The sequence below is a fragment of the Schistocerca cancellata genome, chromosome 9 (genome assembly GCF_023864275.1).
Source record: "Schistocerca cancellata isolate TAMUIC-IGC-003103 chromosome 9, iqSchCanc2.1, whole genome shotgun sequence".
Lineage (NCBI taxonomy): Eukaryota > Metazoa > Arthropoda > Insecta > Orthoptera > Acrididae > Schistocerca > Schistocerca cancellata.
Window position 1 is genome coordinate 364,973,453 of NC_064634.1, and position 15,392 is coordinate 364,988,844.

General features: G+C 39.5%; 1 protein-coding gene across 1 annotated transcript in view; it reads left to right on the forward strand.

Moving 5' to 3' along the window:
- The window catches only part of LOC126100296 (histone-lysine N-methyltransferase SETD1B), a 191,271-nt gene that overhangs the window by 123,172 nt on the left and 52,707 nt on the right, over positions 1-15,392 (forward strand). The window contains exons 6-9 of the mRNA XM_049910902.1: positions 7,782-8,605; positions 9,696-9,825; positions 10,007-10,174; positions 15,157-15,267. Of these exons, the coding sequence (XP_049766859.1) occupies positions 7,782-8,605; positions 9,696-9,825; positions 10,007-10,174; positions 15,157-15,267 (1,233 nt within the window). The remainder of the gene's footprint in view (positions 1-7,781; positions 8,606-9,695; positions 9,826-10,006; positions 10,175-15,156; positions 15,268-15,392) is intronic.

A 15,392-nucleotide genomic window follows, 5' to 3' on the forward strand; every position in this document is an offset into this window, starting at 1 on the left:
AACTCATACTTACCTGTGTAACTTCGTTTACAGTCTCAAAAACAGTGAAAATCTGAAGCAAGTAGATGTCTCTGATGTGGTTGATGTGAGATTAATCTAGCTGTTTTGATATATTATAGTTATTATGAACTGTATCTCTATTACTGTCTGTTGCAGAGCAGTAAACTTAAATGAGTAAGGTTAGTTGCACCTTTGTCAGAATGCTGTAACACATAAACACGATAAAGATGCACATGGTTCCCTATTAACTTCCTCATAACATCACAGAGACAGTTTCTGCATATGCTTGGTCTATCTCAATAATTAGTTAATAAAAATGGCTTGGTTAATGTTTGAAACCCACACAGCAAGTTTTAACAAAGCAGTACAGAATCCTCCAACTTTTGACAAAGCACTACAGATTCCTGCATTTGTAAAAACTTGTCTTCCTAATGTATTCTCCTCCAAGAAATGTCTTGGAGACTCAAAATTATGAATGTGGGTTGTTACTTTTTAATTATAAATACATGCCACATTCAGTCAAAAAATAGCCTCTTACTGCTGCACAGTGCTTTTTTGAACACAATAGATTCCTTCTTCGATGCTTGTTGTGATTAAAATGTACTTCTGTGTTACCTCTGCATTGTTACTTTCCAGTGAGTATTTACAGCTCTGTTTTGCAGTTCTTTAGTATCTCAATTAAGATCTTATTACATACATTTTTTTCCTTGATTAATGGCTGGTACATGCAGTAAATATGAGGTGTTGAGAAAAGTAGTGAGACTGATTTTTTTATCTACCAAAGTTTTATTTATTAATTTTTTGTTTCAAACAACAATATTTTCCCCTTCGAAGTAGTTCACCTTGGAAGATATACTGGGTGATCAATAAGTCAGTATAAATTTGAAAACTGAATAAATCATGAATAATGTAGATAGAGAGGTACAAATTGACACACATTCTTGGAATGCCATGGGATTTTATTACAACCAAAAAGATACAAATGTTCAAAAAATGTCAGACAGATGGCGCTTCATCTGATCAGAATAGCAATAATTAGCGTAACAAAGTAAGACAAAGCAAAGATGATGTTCTTCACAGGAAATGCTCTATATGTCCACCATCATTCCTCAACAATAGCTGTAGTCGAGGAATAATGTTGTGTACAGTACTGTAAAGCATGTCCGGAGTTATAGTGAGGCATTGGCGCCAGTTGTTGTCTTTCAGCATCCCTAGAGATGTTGGTCGATCACGATACACTTGCAACTTCAGGTAACTCCAAAGCCAATAATTGCACGGACCGAGGTCTGGGGACCTGGGAGGCCAAGCATGACAAAAGTGGCGGCTGCCTTGTGCTCGGTTGGGCACTACGGTGTCTATTGTCTAAACAACCTGTGGCTTCAAACTTCGAAATCATTTTCGCTACAGCTGCATTTGTCAACGGACCTCTACCTGTTCGAATCCGCTTCCTATGGCTATAGCATCATAACGCTGAACTAGCACATTCCCCATTCTGATAATACGGCTTCACTAAAAGCCCCTTTTCAGGTAACGTCAACATGCTGTGACTGCTGGCGCATCTGATTCTCATTACAGCTCCTTTTATACACGATTGTAATGCACAGTCACTGACGTTTTGCTTTCCAGCGCCATCTGTTGGACATTTTGTGAACTTTCTTTTTTTCTTCTAATAAAACCCCATGTCATTCCAAGCATGTGTGTCAATTTTTACCTCTCTATCTACATTATTCTGTGGTTTATTAAGTTTTCAAATTTATACTGACTTTTTGATCACCCGGTATACTGGTGGGGTCGTTGTTCCCAATCTTAGTAGCAATGCTGAAAGGCTTGAACTTGTAGGGCTTTTAACATGTTAGTCACATTCTTTTGAATATTCTCCAGAGTCCCAAAATTATGTCTGTTTAAGACTTTTTCAATTTCAGGAAAAGAAAACAAAATTCACAAGGACTCAGATCAGGTGAGTAGGGAGGCTGTGGAACAACAGGAATGCTTTTTGAGGTCAGAAATTCCGTAATGGATTTGACCATGTGACGTAGGGCATTGGGCATACTATGATGTAGCATCCACTTGTCTGCAATGTCCAATCTCACTTGACTCACCCTTTTCCTGAAAATGTTTAAGTTCAACAGAGCACCTATCATCCTTATTGTCAAAGGCCTGTCTGACCTCAAAAGAGCACACACACATTCTATGTCTTCATTGGTTTTTGAAGTTGAAAGTCTATCTGACCGAGGTTCACCTTCAGTGTGTTCTTAGGTTTCCAAAAATGATTTGTTTCAGTGAAAAACTTCTGCTCTTCATGAGGAATGTTCCCTGGAGGGCTGTTTCAACTTTTGAAAGATTATGTTTAACACAAAGTTTAACATAAAGTTTAACACAAAACATGAGGGCATAAAAAGTTGCTCTAAATTCCGCTGTTTCATTTTTGTAACACACAACAAGGACACAGCTTCACTGATGGCGCTCTCAAAAATAACGTGAAGGCTGTACAGAACTGAAACTTTGACTTAGCATCTGGAATAGATGAACCCACTAGTATACATAGATAGAACGACATAACATTGCCAAATCGCTTGCAGTGCTGTCAGTCTCATTACTTTTCTCACACACCTTGTATGCTGAATATGCTTTTACTTCTCACTGAATTGTTTGCCATAGTCATGATTGTAACCTTTCTCATTATGAATAAAATTATATGGTTTATTTTGCTTGTGGTAATCCCTCAGGGGTCAAATCTGTGATGAAATGTGGATTTTGTGGTCTGAGTTGATTTCATGTATTAACATTGGTGTTTTTCACAACCCTGTGAGTAGTTTAGTTATTATATGTTCTGGTTTGCACAGTCCTACCTGTTGGCTATTTATGGTTTTCATAAAGCATAGAAAGGCATATTTCTGCAGACAAGTCTGTGATTACCATCCTGGATTTTGTGATGTGTGGACATGTGAGGAAAATTCACTCACCTTCACTCCATGCTATCTCCAATATATTGTGTAATCAGATTCTTGACTGTCACTTTTTCTGTGTTAGACATATCCATGTTTTGTCATAAACTATGATGATGTTAAGTACTGTGTGAGTGTTTGTGTTTTTTATGTGTCAGAAATCTGTCTAGCATTTTTTCGACAGGATAGCAAACTCTTGTATTTCTAAGATAAACATTGTGGTAGCCACCAACTTCTGACTTACCTCTCTTATAAGAGGAGTACTGGTAGAGGCAGCGGGCCTCGTTATCACTCATTCTCCAAACACGAAACTCATTTCCTACTGTAACTGTTGTTTCTGAGTGCCCAGACAGGCTTTAATTTTGGGTATATTTTGCTCTATGATGGTTTTATTGAGTTTGATAACAAAATCCCATTAGTTTTGTCTAGAAGGTATTTGGAATGTCAAACATGGTGGTGATGAGAGGAGGACCAGTGCTCTGCTTAGGCCATATATTGTTGATGAGCAACTTTTTGTGCCTTTTCATATTCTCGACATCGCAACTGTGATTGACTTATTTGGTGGGAAAAATTGCCTTAGTTTGTAGTCTGAAGCCATGCTGCTCATTTGGAATGATGTCCATAGCCAAACAATCTCACCGAACTCCCGGCTGCAAGCTGTTGCAGTCTGCATGTTCCTTTCTCACTTTACCTTTTCTCTTTGTAACATCTACTTCCCTCCATCATTTGCTATCACTATGACAGACTTCCGCCAGGTTTTTGGTTAACTCCCCCACCTCTTTTTGTTGCTTGGTGATTCTAATGTGCACCATCCCCTTTCGGGCTCTACAAGAACATGTTTGAGAGGTGCTCTCTTAGCTGGTCTTCTCAATCAACTCAACCTCATCTGTCTTAACACTGGAGCATCTATGTTCCTTTCAGAATCCATGCACACCTATTCCCGTGTGGACCTCTCATTCTGCACTCCCAGCTTGCCTGTTGTCTTGAGTAGTCCGTTCTCTCTGACATGTACTTGAGCAACCATTCCCTTGCTCTATCCATTTTCTGACTCCTACCCCATCTATGTGTAAACCCAGTTGGCAGCTTTCCGAGGCTGACTGAGCTTTATCCTCCCTGGTGACCTTCAACAAACATTTCCCCAGTTGTGATGACAGGTAGAGTACCTTACGAACATCATCCTTACTGCCGCAGAATGTTCCATTCCTCACACCTCATCTTCACTGCTCTGAGTCCCGGTCCGCTGGTGGACTGAGGCATACTGTGACGCTATTAACACATGGAGAAGTGTTCTCGACGTTTTTAACTGCCATCCTATGATGGCAAACTATATTTAAAAACAGTTGTGAGTCCAGTGTCATTACATTCTTTGGGGTAGTGAAAAAGCTAGCTGGATTTCATTCTCTAGTTCTTTTAATAGTTTCTCTTCCTCTTACACCATGCGAGGCAACCTCTGTAGGCTCTGTAGGACTTTGGTCCATTCCCCAGTCTGGCCTGACCATAGCAGATAATGTCATTGTGAATTCCAACATCTTAGGCCGCTATTTTGCAGAGATTTCGAGCTCCACCCACTGTCATCCCACCTTCCTCTCTTGGAAATTTGTGGAGGTAGCTCAGGGTGATACCCTTCTCCTCTTGGAATTGTGACTGCTACGCTGCCATCCTTACTATGAGAGAGCTAGACCATCCTCTCACTTCATCCTGATTTCCCACTCCAGGGCCGGACAATGTTCACATTCAGATGTTGCAGCACCTTTCTCTTGCAGGCAAGCACTTTCTCCTTCGTACATACAACTGTATTTGTACAGATTGCACATTTTGCAGAGGCTGGCATGAAACCCATACCTAAGCCCGGAAAGGTCATTCACTTTCCTCCTGGTTACAGGCCCATTTCTCTCACCAGCTGTTTGCAAGGTGATGGCTGGCTGCTATGGTAGCTTGAGTCTCACACTCTACTAACCACTGCACAATGTGGATTTCAAACATGCCAATCCATTCTGCAATTGACGGGTGTCACTTTGTCAATCCATGTCAGGAACGGTTTTCTGTGTAAATACCAGATTGTGGCCATATTTTCTGATTTTGAGAAAGCCTAAGACACCTGTTGGAGTTCTAGTATCCTCTGTACTCTATACATGTGAGGCTTTGAAGGTCATATGCTCCATTACATTCAGGTGTTTAAAAAGACTGTGTTTTCAAGGCACATGTGGGTTCAGCAATCTCGTACATCTTTCTCTAGGAGAACGGGGTGCCTCAAGGCTCCATCCTGAGCATTGCACACTTTACTCTAGCTATTAACTCTATTACGGACTGTCTCCTGCCAGGCATCTCTGTCTCCCTTTTCGTCAACGTTTTTGTGATCTATAGCAGTTCTCGACGGACTTGTCTCCTTGAGTGGTGTCTTTAGCGATGTCTTAATCGTCTTCACCTGTGGAGCATTGCCAATTGCTGTAGCTTTTCCACTGACAAAATGGTATGAATTTCTGGCTAGGCAATGGGTTTCTTCCACCACCATCTTATGCCTGTTGGTCTTCTGTTTGCTGCAACTATGAAATTACAGCAGCTATGCTTGCCAGGAAACTTTCCTGGTCCTACACGTGTCTCACCAGCCTGCAGGTTGTAGCAAGTCCCTTAGTGTTGTATGTGCCCTCTGTGATACTTCCTGGGGAGTGGATCGGACCATGCTCCTCCGTTTGTACTGATCCCTTGTCCATTTGAAGCTAGACTATGTGTTTCATCTGCACTTCCATCCATCCTATGCCATCTAATACAATCCACTATTGTTGAACGTGTTTGGCTGCTGGTGCCTTTTACATTAGTTTGGTTGAGAGTGTCCATGCAGAAGCTGCCGAATTACTATTGTCATACTGATGTAATGTTATCTTCAGTAGATATGTATGCCATTTGTCTGCCGTGCTCAGCTACCCACGCTATGCCCTCTTTTTCGATCACTCTCTTGACCACTGATATGGGGTGTATCTTCTTCTATGTTACCTCCTGGAGTCCATTTTTGCCCACTGCTCTGGCAGCAGGACTTCACACTACCTGCCACGTTTCCGACGGGTGTGAATCCTTCACCATATTGGCTTCGTTCGGTGGCCCATGTTCATTGTGGACTTCATTCGCATCCCAAGGGAAGTACTCCAGATTCAGTCTATCACTATAAGTTCCTCAACCTTCACATGCAGCTTAGTGATAGCACCTTTGTGTGTTCTAATGGCTCTAAAGACCGACAGAGGTGCCGGGAGTGCCTTCGTCATTGGCATCCACTTTCTTCGGTATCAGCTTCCAGAACACTGCTCGATATTTACAGCGGAGCTCTTTGCTCTCTACCAGGTCATCAGCACATCTAGTGACACAGGCTTTTTAATTGTGTCATATTCTCCAATTACCTTTGTGCCCTTCAGAGCCTCTTTATGCTACACACAGTCCATCCCTTAGTGCAGTGGGTCCAAGAAAGCTTCCACTTGCTCATTGTTCAAGGAGCCGTTATGTTCATTTGGGTTCCTAGTCATGTCCGTCTTATGGGAAATGCAGCTGCTGATGCTGCTGCCAAGCCTTCAGTCCTTGTACCTTGGCCTGCTAGCTCATTCATTGCTTTGGATGATCTCCATGTTGCCACCTGTTGGCAGGTGGTGTCACTTTGGTATCAGCACTCATCTTCTCTTCACAGGAGTAAGCTCTGGGGCATTGAACCTCTCCTGGCAGCTTGGCCAACATCCTCAGCCCTCTTGCAGCAAGGAGTTCATTTTAGTTGGATTGCTTATTGGACACTGTCTTTCAGCAAGGAGTTCATTTTAGTTGGATTGCTTATTGGGCACTGTCTTTTTAGCCTTTACCATTTGTTAAGTTTTGAGCCACTGCCTCTTTGTGTTCATTGTTGCCAATCTTTGATGGTTTGCCATTTCCTAACCGAATGTCCTTTTTTTTAACCACTTATGGTCTAGTGTATGTTTGCCATCTGAGTTATTGGCCATTTTAGTGTATGGCGATGATTGAGCTTTAGTTGTAGTCGGTTTTAACTTCATTTTCTTATTAGTGTTCTAAGTTTATGACATGGGTGCTTATGACCTCAGTTATTATTGCGCTTTCATTTGGTAAGTCACATCTTCTTTGTGTGTGTGTGTGTATATATATATATATATATATATATATATATATATATATATATATTTTGTAATGGCCTAGTCTATTCTCATGGTCATTCTTTATGGACAAAAAATAAGATAATGTTCCCACATTGAATACTGTGTCATTTTCTGAATAGTCTAGGCTGTATTATACCATTATCCACTTACATCGTTTCCTGTAAAACAAATTAGGAAAAGTTTCAGATCTTTAACACCAAAAGTAATGTTCATTGCATTTCTATTTTGTTCCTCTTTTTGTTGTTGATGATGATGATGATGATGATGATGATGCTGTAGGATTCCCGCAGTGTTCCTACTCCCTGCACATTGTCACTGTATGCATTCCAGAACCGTCATAGCTTATTTGAACAGTTTGTTTCCATGGTAAGATTATTATAAATACGTGCTTATCAAGTGGAGTTGTTTTCCATAAATTTCCAGTACTCTGGAATATGTAATTCAGTGTTGTAGCCATAATATTCTAAGAAATGTGTGCTTGTTCTGCTGTTTTACCTTTGTTGCCAGTGCAAGATTCTTTAAGGTCTCACTGTTCAATGTAAGGAAACTAGCGAAACTATGATAATTGTATGAATCCTTGAAAAAAAGTTACATTACATTGCTACTTTTGTGGTGACACAGCAGAGACAAGGCAGACATGCTTGTAGTAGATTATAATAGTGAAATATCAGAGTATTGTTAAATTTTTCAGAGACGAGCAGCCCGTGAACGTGAACAAGCAGAAACTACAGAACTGTTGGAGAGTGCACGAAGGCCGGTGCCACTTCCAGGCCAAGATGATCTGGGCAGTCTTATCAGCAGTAGTGAAGATGAGACATTGACTGGTGGACCAGAAATTATTTCGAGTGTCATTACGGGTACATTAGATGAACGGTTGCATACGTCACTGTCAATGTTACCGGATCGTACTGCATGTCCTGACACGGAAGATAGGCGATCTACTCCACTACAGGATGAAAATGACGATCGCATGTCATTATCTAGCCTGAGTTCTGGAGATGAGAAGATAGAAGTCTCACAGCCGCAGCAACCTCAAGCGCTTCCACCTCCCCCTCCTCCAGTACCTGCATACCCACCACCACCACCTTTCACACCAACACCAGCTGCGGCTCCTGCGCCTCCACCTCCTTACCCACCAGTTCCGACTGCATATCCACCCACACCTGCCTTTTTTACTGCTGCTCATCGAATAGCAGCGCCACCTCCTCCTACAGTTGCAAGTTTTCCGCCTGCACCAGTATCAGTGACTACAGGAAATCCCTTTGTGGTGTGGGCCAAGCCCCCAGCTGGCCTGGGTGGCTTCCACTTCCCTCCTTTGTACCTGCCCCCTCCTGGATTTACAGCAGGTGCTCCATGCCCACCGACAGTTGCCGTTCCATTTCCAGCTGGAGCAACACTTGCGAGGCATGGTCCATATGGGTATCCCCCTGGGTATCCTGCTTTTCCTAGCAGGTTACCTCCAATGGCTAGTCATGTTCAGGTGGAGAGCTCAGATCCTCAAGCTCCTACTATCAAGTAAGTTGAGCATTTATGTTTATTTTTTTAAAAAATGGTGCAGCTGGCATCTTTGTTACTAATCTCACTGTATAATAAACCCTCAAATCATTAAATTATTTAATAATTGTGTTTTATAGACCACAAATACATTGTAATGATGTGAGGGACATTGATAAATTTACAAAGGCTATTCAGTCATAGTTATTCTATATTCCTCTTCAGTTCTTTACACAAATAGCTGCATATTTGTATGGTTTCATTGAAATTCATGCACAGCAAGGCTTAATCTCTGGTAAGGATTAAACTGAATATGTTGCTTAAGTTAAAGACTGATCATCCAGTTTCCATAGAATTCTTTTTGCCCTTCATTCCTTCCTGAAGTTTCCATTTGCCTTCGTTGTGCTAAGCACATTTGCATAATTGTCTCATGAAGAATTATGCTTAGTTATACTTAGATGCTATAGAGTTCAAATGTAGTTCAAACAAGTGCTTATGTAAACACAACATAAAATCAAATCAATAGGTGAACAAATAATATGTGTACAATTAACATAACTTACTGGAAAGAGCAAGTAATGGAACAAATTTGGAGATAGCTTCTGTGAAAGACTGAAGAAAGTTTCTGTTCTGTAGTCTGAAATTATAGTTTTTTTTTATTTTAATTTTTTTATAAATAGATTCTTGTGTGTATGTATCACACAAAAATTTCGCACATGTGTATCAATTCTCAAGTTTTTTTTTTAGCGAGTCATGCCATCTACTTCTTCTGTGGTCAAAATACAAGAGGAGTAACACATTGAAATGATTATTATATAATTACATTCTCTGTTTGAAAAGACCACTATTTTTTCATGTATTTCCAACAGTTCAGATTTTAAACAGTAAATAAATAAATAAATAAATTGCAATTCAGAGGATCAAAACTTTCAGATTAATTTTCAGTCAGGAACTCCCACTTTTGATTCATGTGTAAATGACCTGTTATTTTTTTTTAAATATTTTTTAATGAAATGTTTCAGTACAAGTGTGTTGCATATTTGTTTCCTTATTTTGTTTTCAAACTTGTATGTAATTATGTTTGAAGATAATGTTTTGCATCTACTTACAGTGCAGTTCTAGAGAGGGTTATTGCTGAACTAAAACAGATTTTAAAGCGTGATTTCGACAAGAAAATGGTCGAGAACACTGCATTCAAGTCGTTTGAAAGCTGGTGGGATGAACATGAAAGGAAATCTAAGGTTAGTTGGGTCCGAGAGTTGTGATTTAAATTAAATTTATTGGAAAATATAACTGTGAGTTGATGTGGAGAATATACTTAAAATGTAAAAACACTGATTTTTGACCAGAGTTCTTTGTGCATAATCACTCTGGAGGCAATCATAACAAGAATTTTTAAAACTTCTGTTTATCCATTTGCAGGTCCAGACAAACCAGCTGGATACAAGGGATAATGCAGGAGAGACTGTCTCTGAGAAACTCAACTCATTCCTGGATACTGGCCGTGAAAGTTTGGGGCTTGATGTGGGATTAGGGGGCTTCAGTGGTTTGGGTTTTCGAGCTTCCATACCAAAACTGCCATCTTTCCGGGTAAGTACAACAAAATTATATTTAAACCCTTTGCTATGTTGTTAACTATCTCCAGCCACTTCTCAGTTCTTTATGTGCGTACTGCAAGATGCACCCTTGTTCAGTGCATATAAATCCAAGTATTTTTTCCATTTGTCGTTAAAGAAATGGTAACTTAATGTCTTTTTTATTATTCGTTGTGCCCAATTGAGGAGCGCATTTGAACTTGGAGTCATTCTGTTTACTATACAAGATATCACATTTTCTAAATACTCTGTAAAGCTCAGCTCTGTATCTCATGGGTATGACTTGCAGTAAACCACAGGTTCTCAGATTTGTTTTGCATGCCTTGCTTTGTGCATATTGCACAATGTGTGTATGATTTTGGAGGGGGGGGGGGGGGGGGGGGAAGCTGTAAGGTATTGGCTCATGTTCCTCAGTGATTCTCCATTTTCTCAACACAATACACAACGTGTAATTCTTCATGCCTTATTTAAATTTTGTTAATAAGTGCCTTTTGTTTTCTGTGCAGAACAATAATAAACTTTACGTATTTACGTTGACGCTTCAGAATGAGCGTTAGATTGCCTGACAGATTACAGTGAGAAAATCTTCGCACAATGGAATCACAAAAGAGAAAAGTGTCATCCCATGTCAGTTCAACCAGGGGCTCTAGCTCATAGTCTCAGATTTGATTGAAATTAAGTACACTAATTCTACCATGTGTGGAACACTCGTGTACAAAGTATTAGCTTCCCGTGCCAATTAGTTCTAGAATTATGACTTGTGAGAGAAGGTAGCATGACCCGGATATTGCAACCCGCATCTGGCAATCTATCTTCAGACCCGACTTCAGGTCTTAATAACTTTGGAACTATTCCACACAGTCCAGTGAAATTTTTACAACCCAGTAACATCCATTTAGCGAACACACTCCACGAATCAAAACACCAACAACATATTTCTGAGGGAAAATAAAAAATTCCTAAATGTGATTAAAAAAATGTAATATGTTAAAAAGTACACATTGTAGGTGCCCTCTATGCCAAATATAATTCACTCAAAAAGGGTATACATTTTTTGTGGTAAGCTTAATGTGGCCTAAACACACACAGAACTCATGATCCCCATATCAGTCACAAAAACTAAGTTACATGCACATGAAAATACAAAAATTTGAAAAATTCCCTGAAAAACATGGATTTTCTAAGTGTGGTAGCACAAAAGGGACAAGTGGTATCCAAGCCAAATTTCACACACTGCATGAGTAGACCATAATGATATATATCTCAAAATTTCAGCATGTTATTGCAAGACATTTGTGTACAATGGAAGTTGACAGATGCATTTGGTGATGTGACCATTGTTCCACAACACAATTTTGTAAAAACATATCGTAAACTGTTCTGTCTCGACCTATCGTCTCCCACAACTGTTTAATCACTAAGCAACAACATATAGACAGATTGACACAAACTATCATTAATGTTTACTGCACCTTAACTGCTAAAAACCAGTCGATTGTGCTTCGAACAGAAGTTCTCCCGCACTTTAGCTACTGTACTCTGTATATTGAGTGGCAAATTGTACTGTCTTCCTGACACTGTGGTAGGGACTGGAACTGTCATAAGAATATGTTCAGAAAGAATCCAACACCTTTGTGCCAAACGTGGCCAATGAAATGATCTTGCTGGTCCTGCTGGTGCCATGAAGTTCACAAATACATCAGCTTCTGCTTCATAGCACTCTGCAACACATCCTAAGTACCATTTGTCATCATAAACAGCAATAGCATAGCAACCTGGTTGTATCTCGCTGCTTTTGCTTCTGAATCCTGAGTCAAGACATACTGTGAAGACACATGTTGTGCATGAACCTATAGTTATAACCGGACAGTCTGCTCATCTGCACATTGCCAGAGTCCACTGGAGAGAAGTGATGATGGCTCCTTGTGCCTGCAACAGTTTTATCGTGTTCTAGTCTGCTTTTTAGCAACTCTTCGACTGATTTCACATCTTTCGAAACATAGAATGATTGTATGCCAGAGATATTTTTCTGCACCCAGGTAAATAATTGAAGCGGTGTTAGGATGTGACCTTCTGTAGGGTGCTGCAGACTAGCTCATGATGCCATGCGTTTAATGGTAGCACCAGTACCATCACATACATTTTTACCATGACTTGTTGCGAAAAAATTCCATTCTGCCCGAATCTGAAAATCATGGTAATGCATGCATAAATATTTGAGATTTTAACAGGTTTTGTACTGACTAGCTGCCCCATCACTGAAGTATTTCGCAAAATGTATGTGAGGCAGCTTGTTTTTCACATATGCCATGACAGTGCGAATGTGGGCATGAACTGCAATGGCATCATGAATTAAACAGTCACTAAAAATGCACAGGTTCATGACAGACACATCACCTGAGTCACCTTTATAGTAAATCGCAAATGGGTGGAGAGTTGCTTGACTGTTGTCCCAATGATATCCTTGGATGGCATCTTGAACTATAAATGCATAATTTTCAGAAAAGTCTAGTATTACTATAATTTCATCTTGTTTCAAATTATCCTTACAAATCTGGAGATAAGCCGATTGTGCTATTGCTGTAAAGCTGTGTGTGGTCAGTTTGTCCGTTGTTTGGACAACACATTTCAACAAAATCTTCCACTGTACTTTGCTTTGTTTCAAGACTTGTGCGATGCATGTGTATCCATTGTTTATAAGAAACAAGTTCATCGTCGTCCATAAGGAGTTCACCATACAGTTTGTTATTCATGTGTTCTACAAGATTTGCCTTACCAGGACACTTTTTGCACCCGTGTATCATGCACTGGTAGGAACTGATGTCACACACTAAAGCTTCATTGCACCATTGTAATGCAGACCAGAATCCTTTATAGCAGCAAACAGACACTAGAACCTTTATTTCTGAACTTGATTGCTTACCCTGAGCCTGCTGAAGTTGTGGAAGCCCTCCTTGGGTTGCTTTTATTTTCTTAGCTTGCTTTACCATATATGTAGAAACATTGAATTCCTTTGCAGTATAGTCAATAGACCAACTGGAAGGTGCAAGCATAAGAATAGCTACCTTTTTTCTGGCATGTGGATATGACACATTTTTCTTTCAAATCATGCAAAATTTTGTCCAAATCAGAGCGTTTCTGGCATGATTTCTGTTGCTTTGGAGCAGATAGTTCTTCCTCGTCCACCATTAGTGTGTCAACTATTTTGTGTTTTAATTCCATTTGAGCTTCTTGTAGTTTTCTTCTACCATAGCTGGGCCTGTCTCTTTTCCCAACTTTGTGTGTCTTCATGGGAGACAAACCAAGAGCAGTCACTGAAGTATTTAATTGCTCACCTGCTGTGGTTGTAGGTGGATGATACTCTTTGTCACTGTCATGAAAATTATCAGAATATTCTTCATTTTTTAGCAGTGTAAAACACCTGGAACATAACTTTTGTCCTTGTTTCATGTTAAGTCCCATGCACTGATTCACTTTCAATACTGATTTTATCAATTTCTCTGAGGCTACACTTCACTGTCTTCATATGAATCCGAAATGGATCAAAACAACTTCTTTGTAGGAAAGAATATTTATCCAGGAACACTTTCATATGATGATAACAAACACTAAAGTTTCCTGGAACTATACTTCTTGTATCCACAGGGTGTATCCCAGATCTCCATAGCAACAAATCTTGGTCCGATTCATCCAGATCATACAGTACAAAGCGAATGCCACATTTTGTTCCATATGTTGTTTTATGACATTCAAATGCTTGTGCTCTACCAATACTGCAACTTGTTTGAACAAAAGCACCATTAGTACACTCTTATGCCTCCATACTGACTTTCCGCAACAGTACTGACCAATCTGAACTAGAATCTTAAAAACATGAGTAACCTGTAATCGTTCCTTGTTTCCTTTGTTGTTCCTGCCTAACAATGACTCTTTCTGTCCCTGAAAACCCATTGTTTAACTTTCTGTTGCCTAATGGTTCCCAGCAAACAATTGCTGCAGCTTTATCTGACACAAGCTGTTTGCATCATCACTATTACTTGCTAAATCGTGTTAAAAGAAACATAACCAAATACATCTCTATCAACTTTTATTGTACACAAATACCTTGCAATGACAAGTTGAAGTTTTTCCACATATTATATTGTGCTCTACTTATTCAGTGTTTGAAATTTGGCTTGGATATCACTTGTCCCTTTTGTGCCGCCACACTTAGAAAATACATGTTTTTCAGGTAATTTTTCAAATTTTTGTATTTTCGTGTGCAAGTAACTCTGTTTATGTGACTGATATGGGCAAGATGAGTTCTGTGTGTTTTTAGGCCACATTAAGCTTACCACAAAAAAATTTATACCCTTTTTGAGTGAATTATATTTGGCATATAGGGCACCTACAATATGTACCTTTTAACGTATTACATTTTTAAAATCACATTTTGGAATTTTTTATTTTCCCTCAGAAATATGTTGTTGGTGTTTTGATTCACAGAGTGTGTTCTCTAAGTTGATGTTACTGGGTTGTAAAAATTTCACTGGACTGTGTGGAATAGTTCCAAAGTTATTAAGACCTGAAGTTGGGTCTGAAGATAGATTGCCAGATGCGGGTTGCAATTTCTGGGTCACGCCACCTTTCACAAGCCATAATTCTGGAACTAATTGGCAGGGGAACTTAAAATTTTGTACATGAGTGTTTCACACTTGGTAGCATTGGTGTGCTAAATTTCAGCCAAATCTGAGACTATCAGATGGAACATTTTCTCAAATTGGTTGAATTGACATGGAATGACCCAAAAGGTTTCTTTGTGTGGGTGTTGATAACTTTAATACTGAATGACTAGGAAAACTTTGTTGGCCTTGCTTCTGGAATGCTAAAAATACTTATATTGACAGCATGGAGAGTAATAGTAGGATTTAAAATACATCATTTCACTGAGTTCCAATCTTTTTTGATGATATACTACATTTAACATATGATTTTCAGCGTAAAATTAAACCTCCGTCACCATCACCAATGGAAGAAGAAGAGAGGAGGCAGGAATTGGTTGAGAGTGACCAAGAAGAAATTGTTCAGCCTTCAGATACAGAGACACAGGTAAATTCTTTCTGTTCCTTTCCCTATCACTTTTGAAGAATGTTGCAAGGAAATAAACAAACTACGCTTTACACATGAATAAAGTCTTGTAAAAAAAAATACTGCTTACCTATGCACATTGAAAA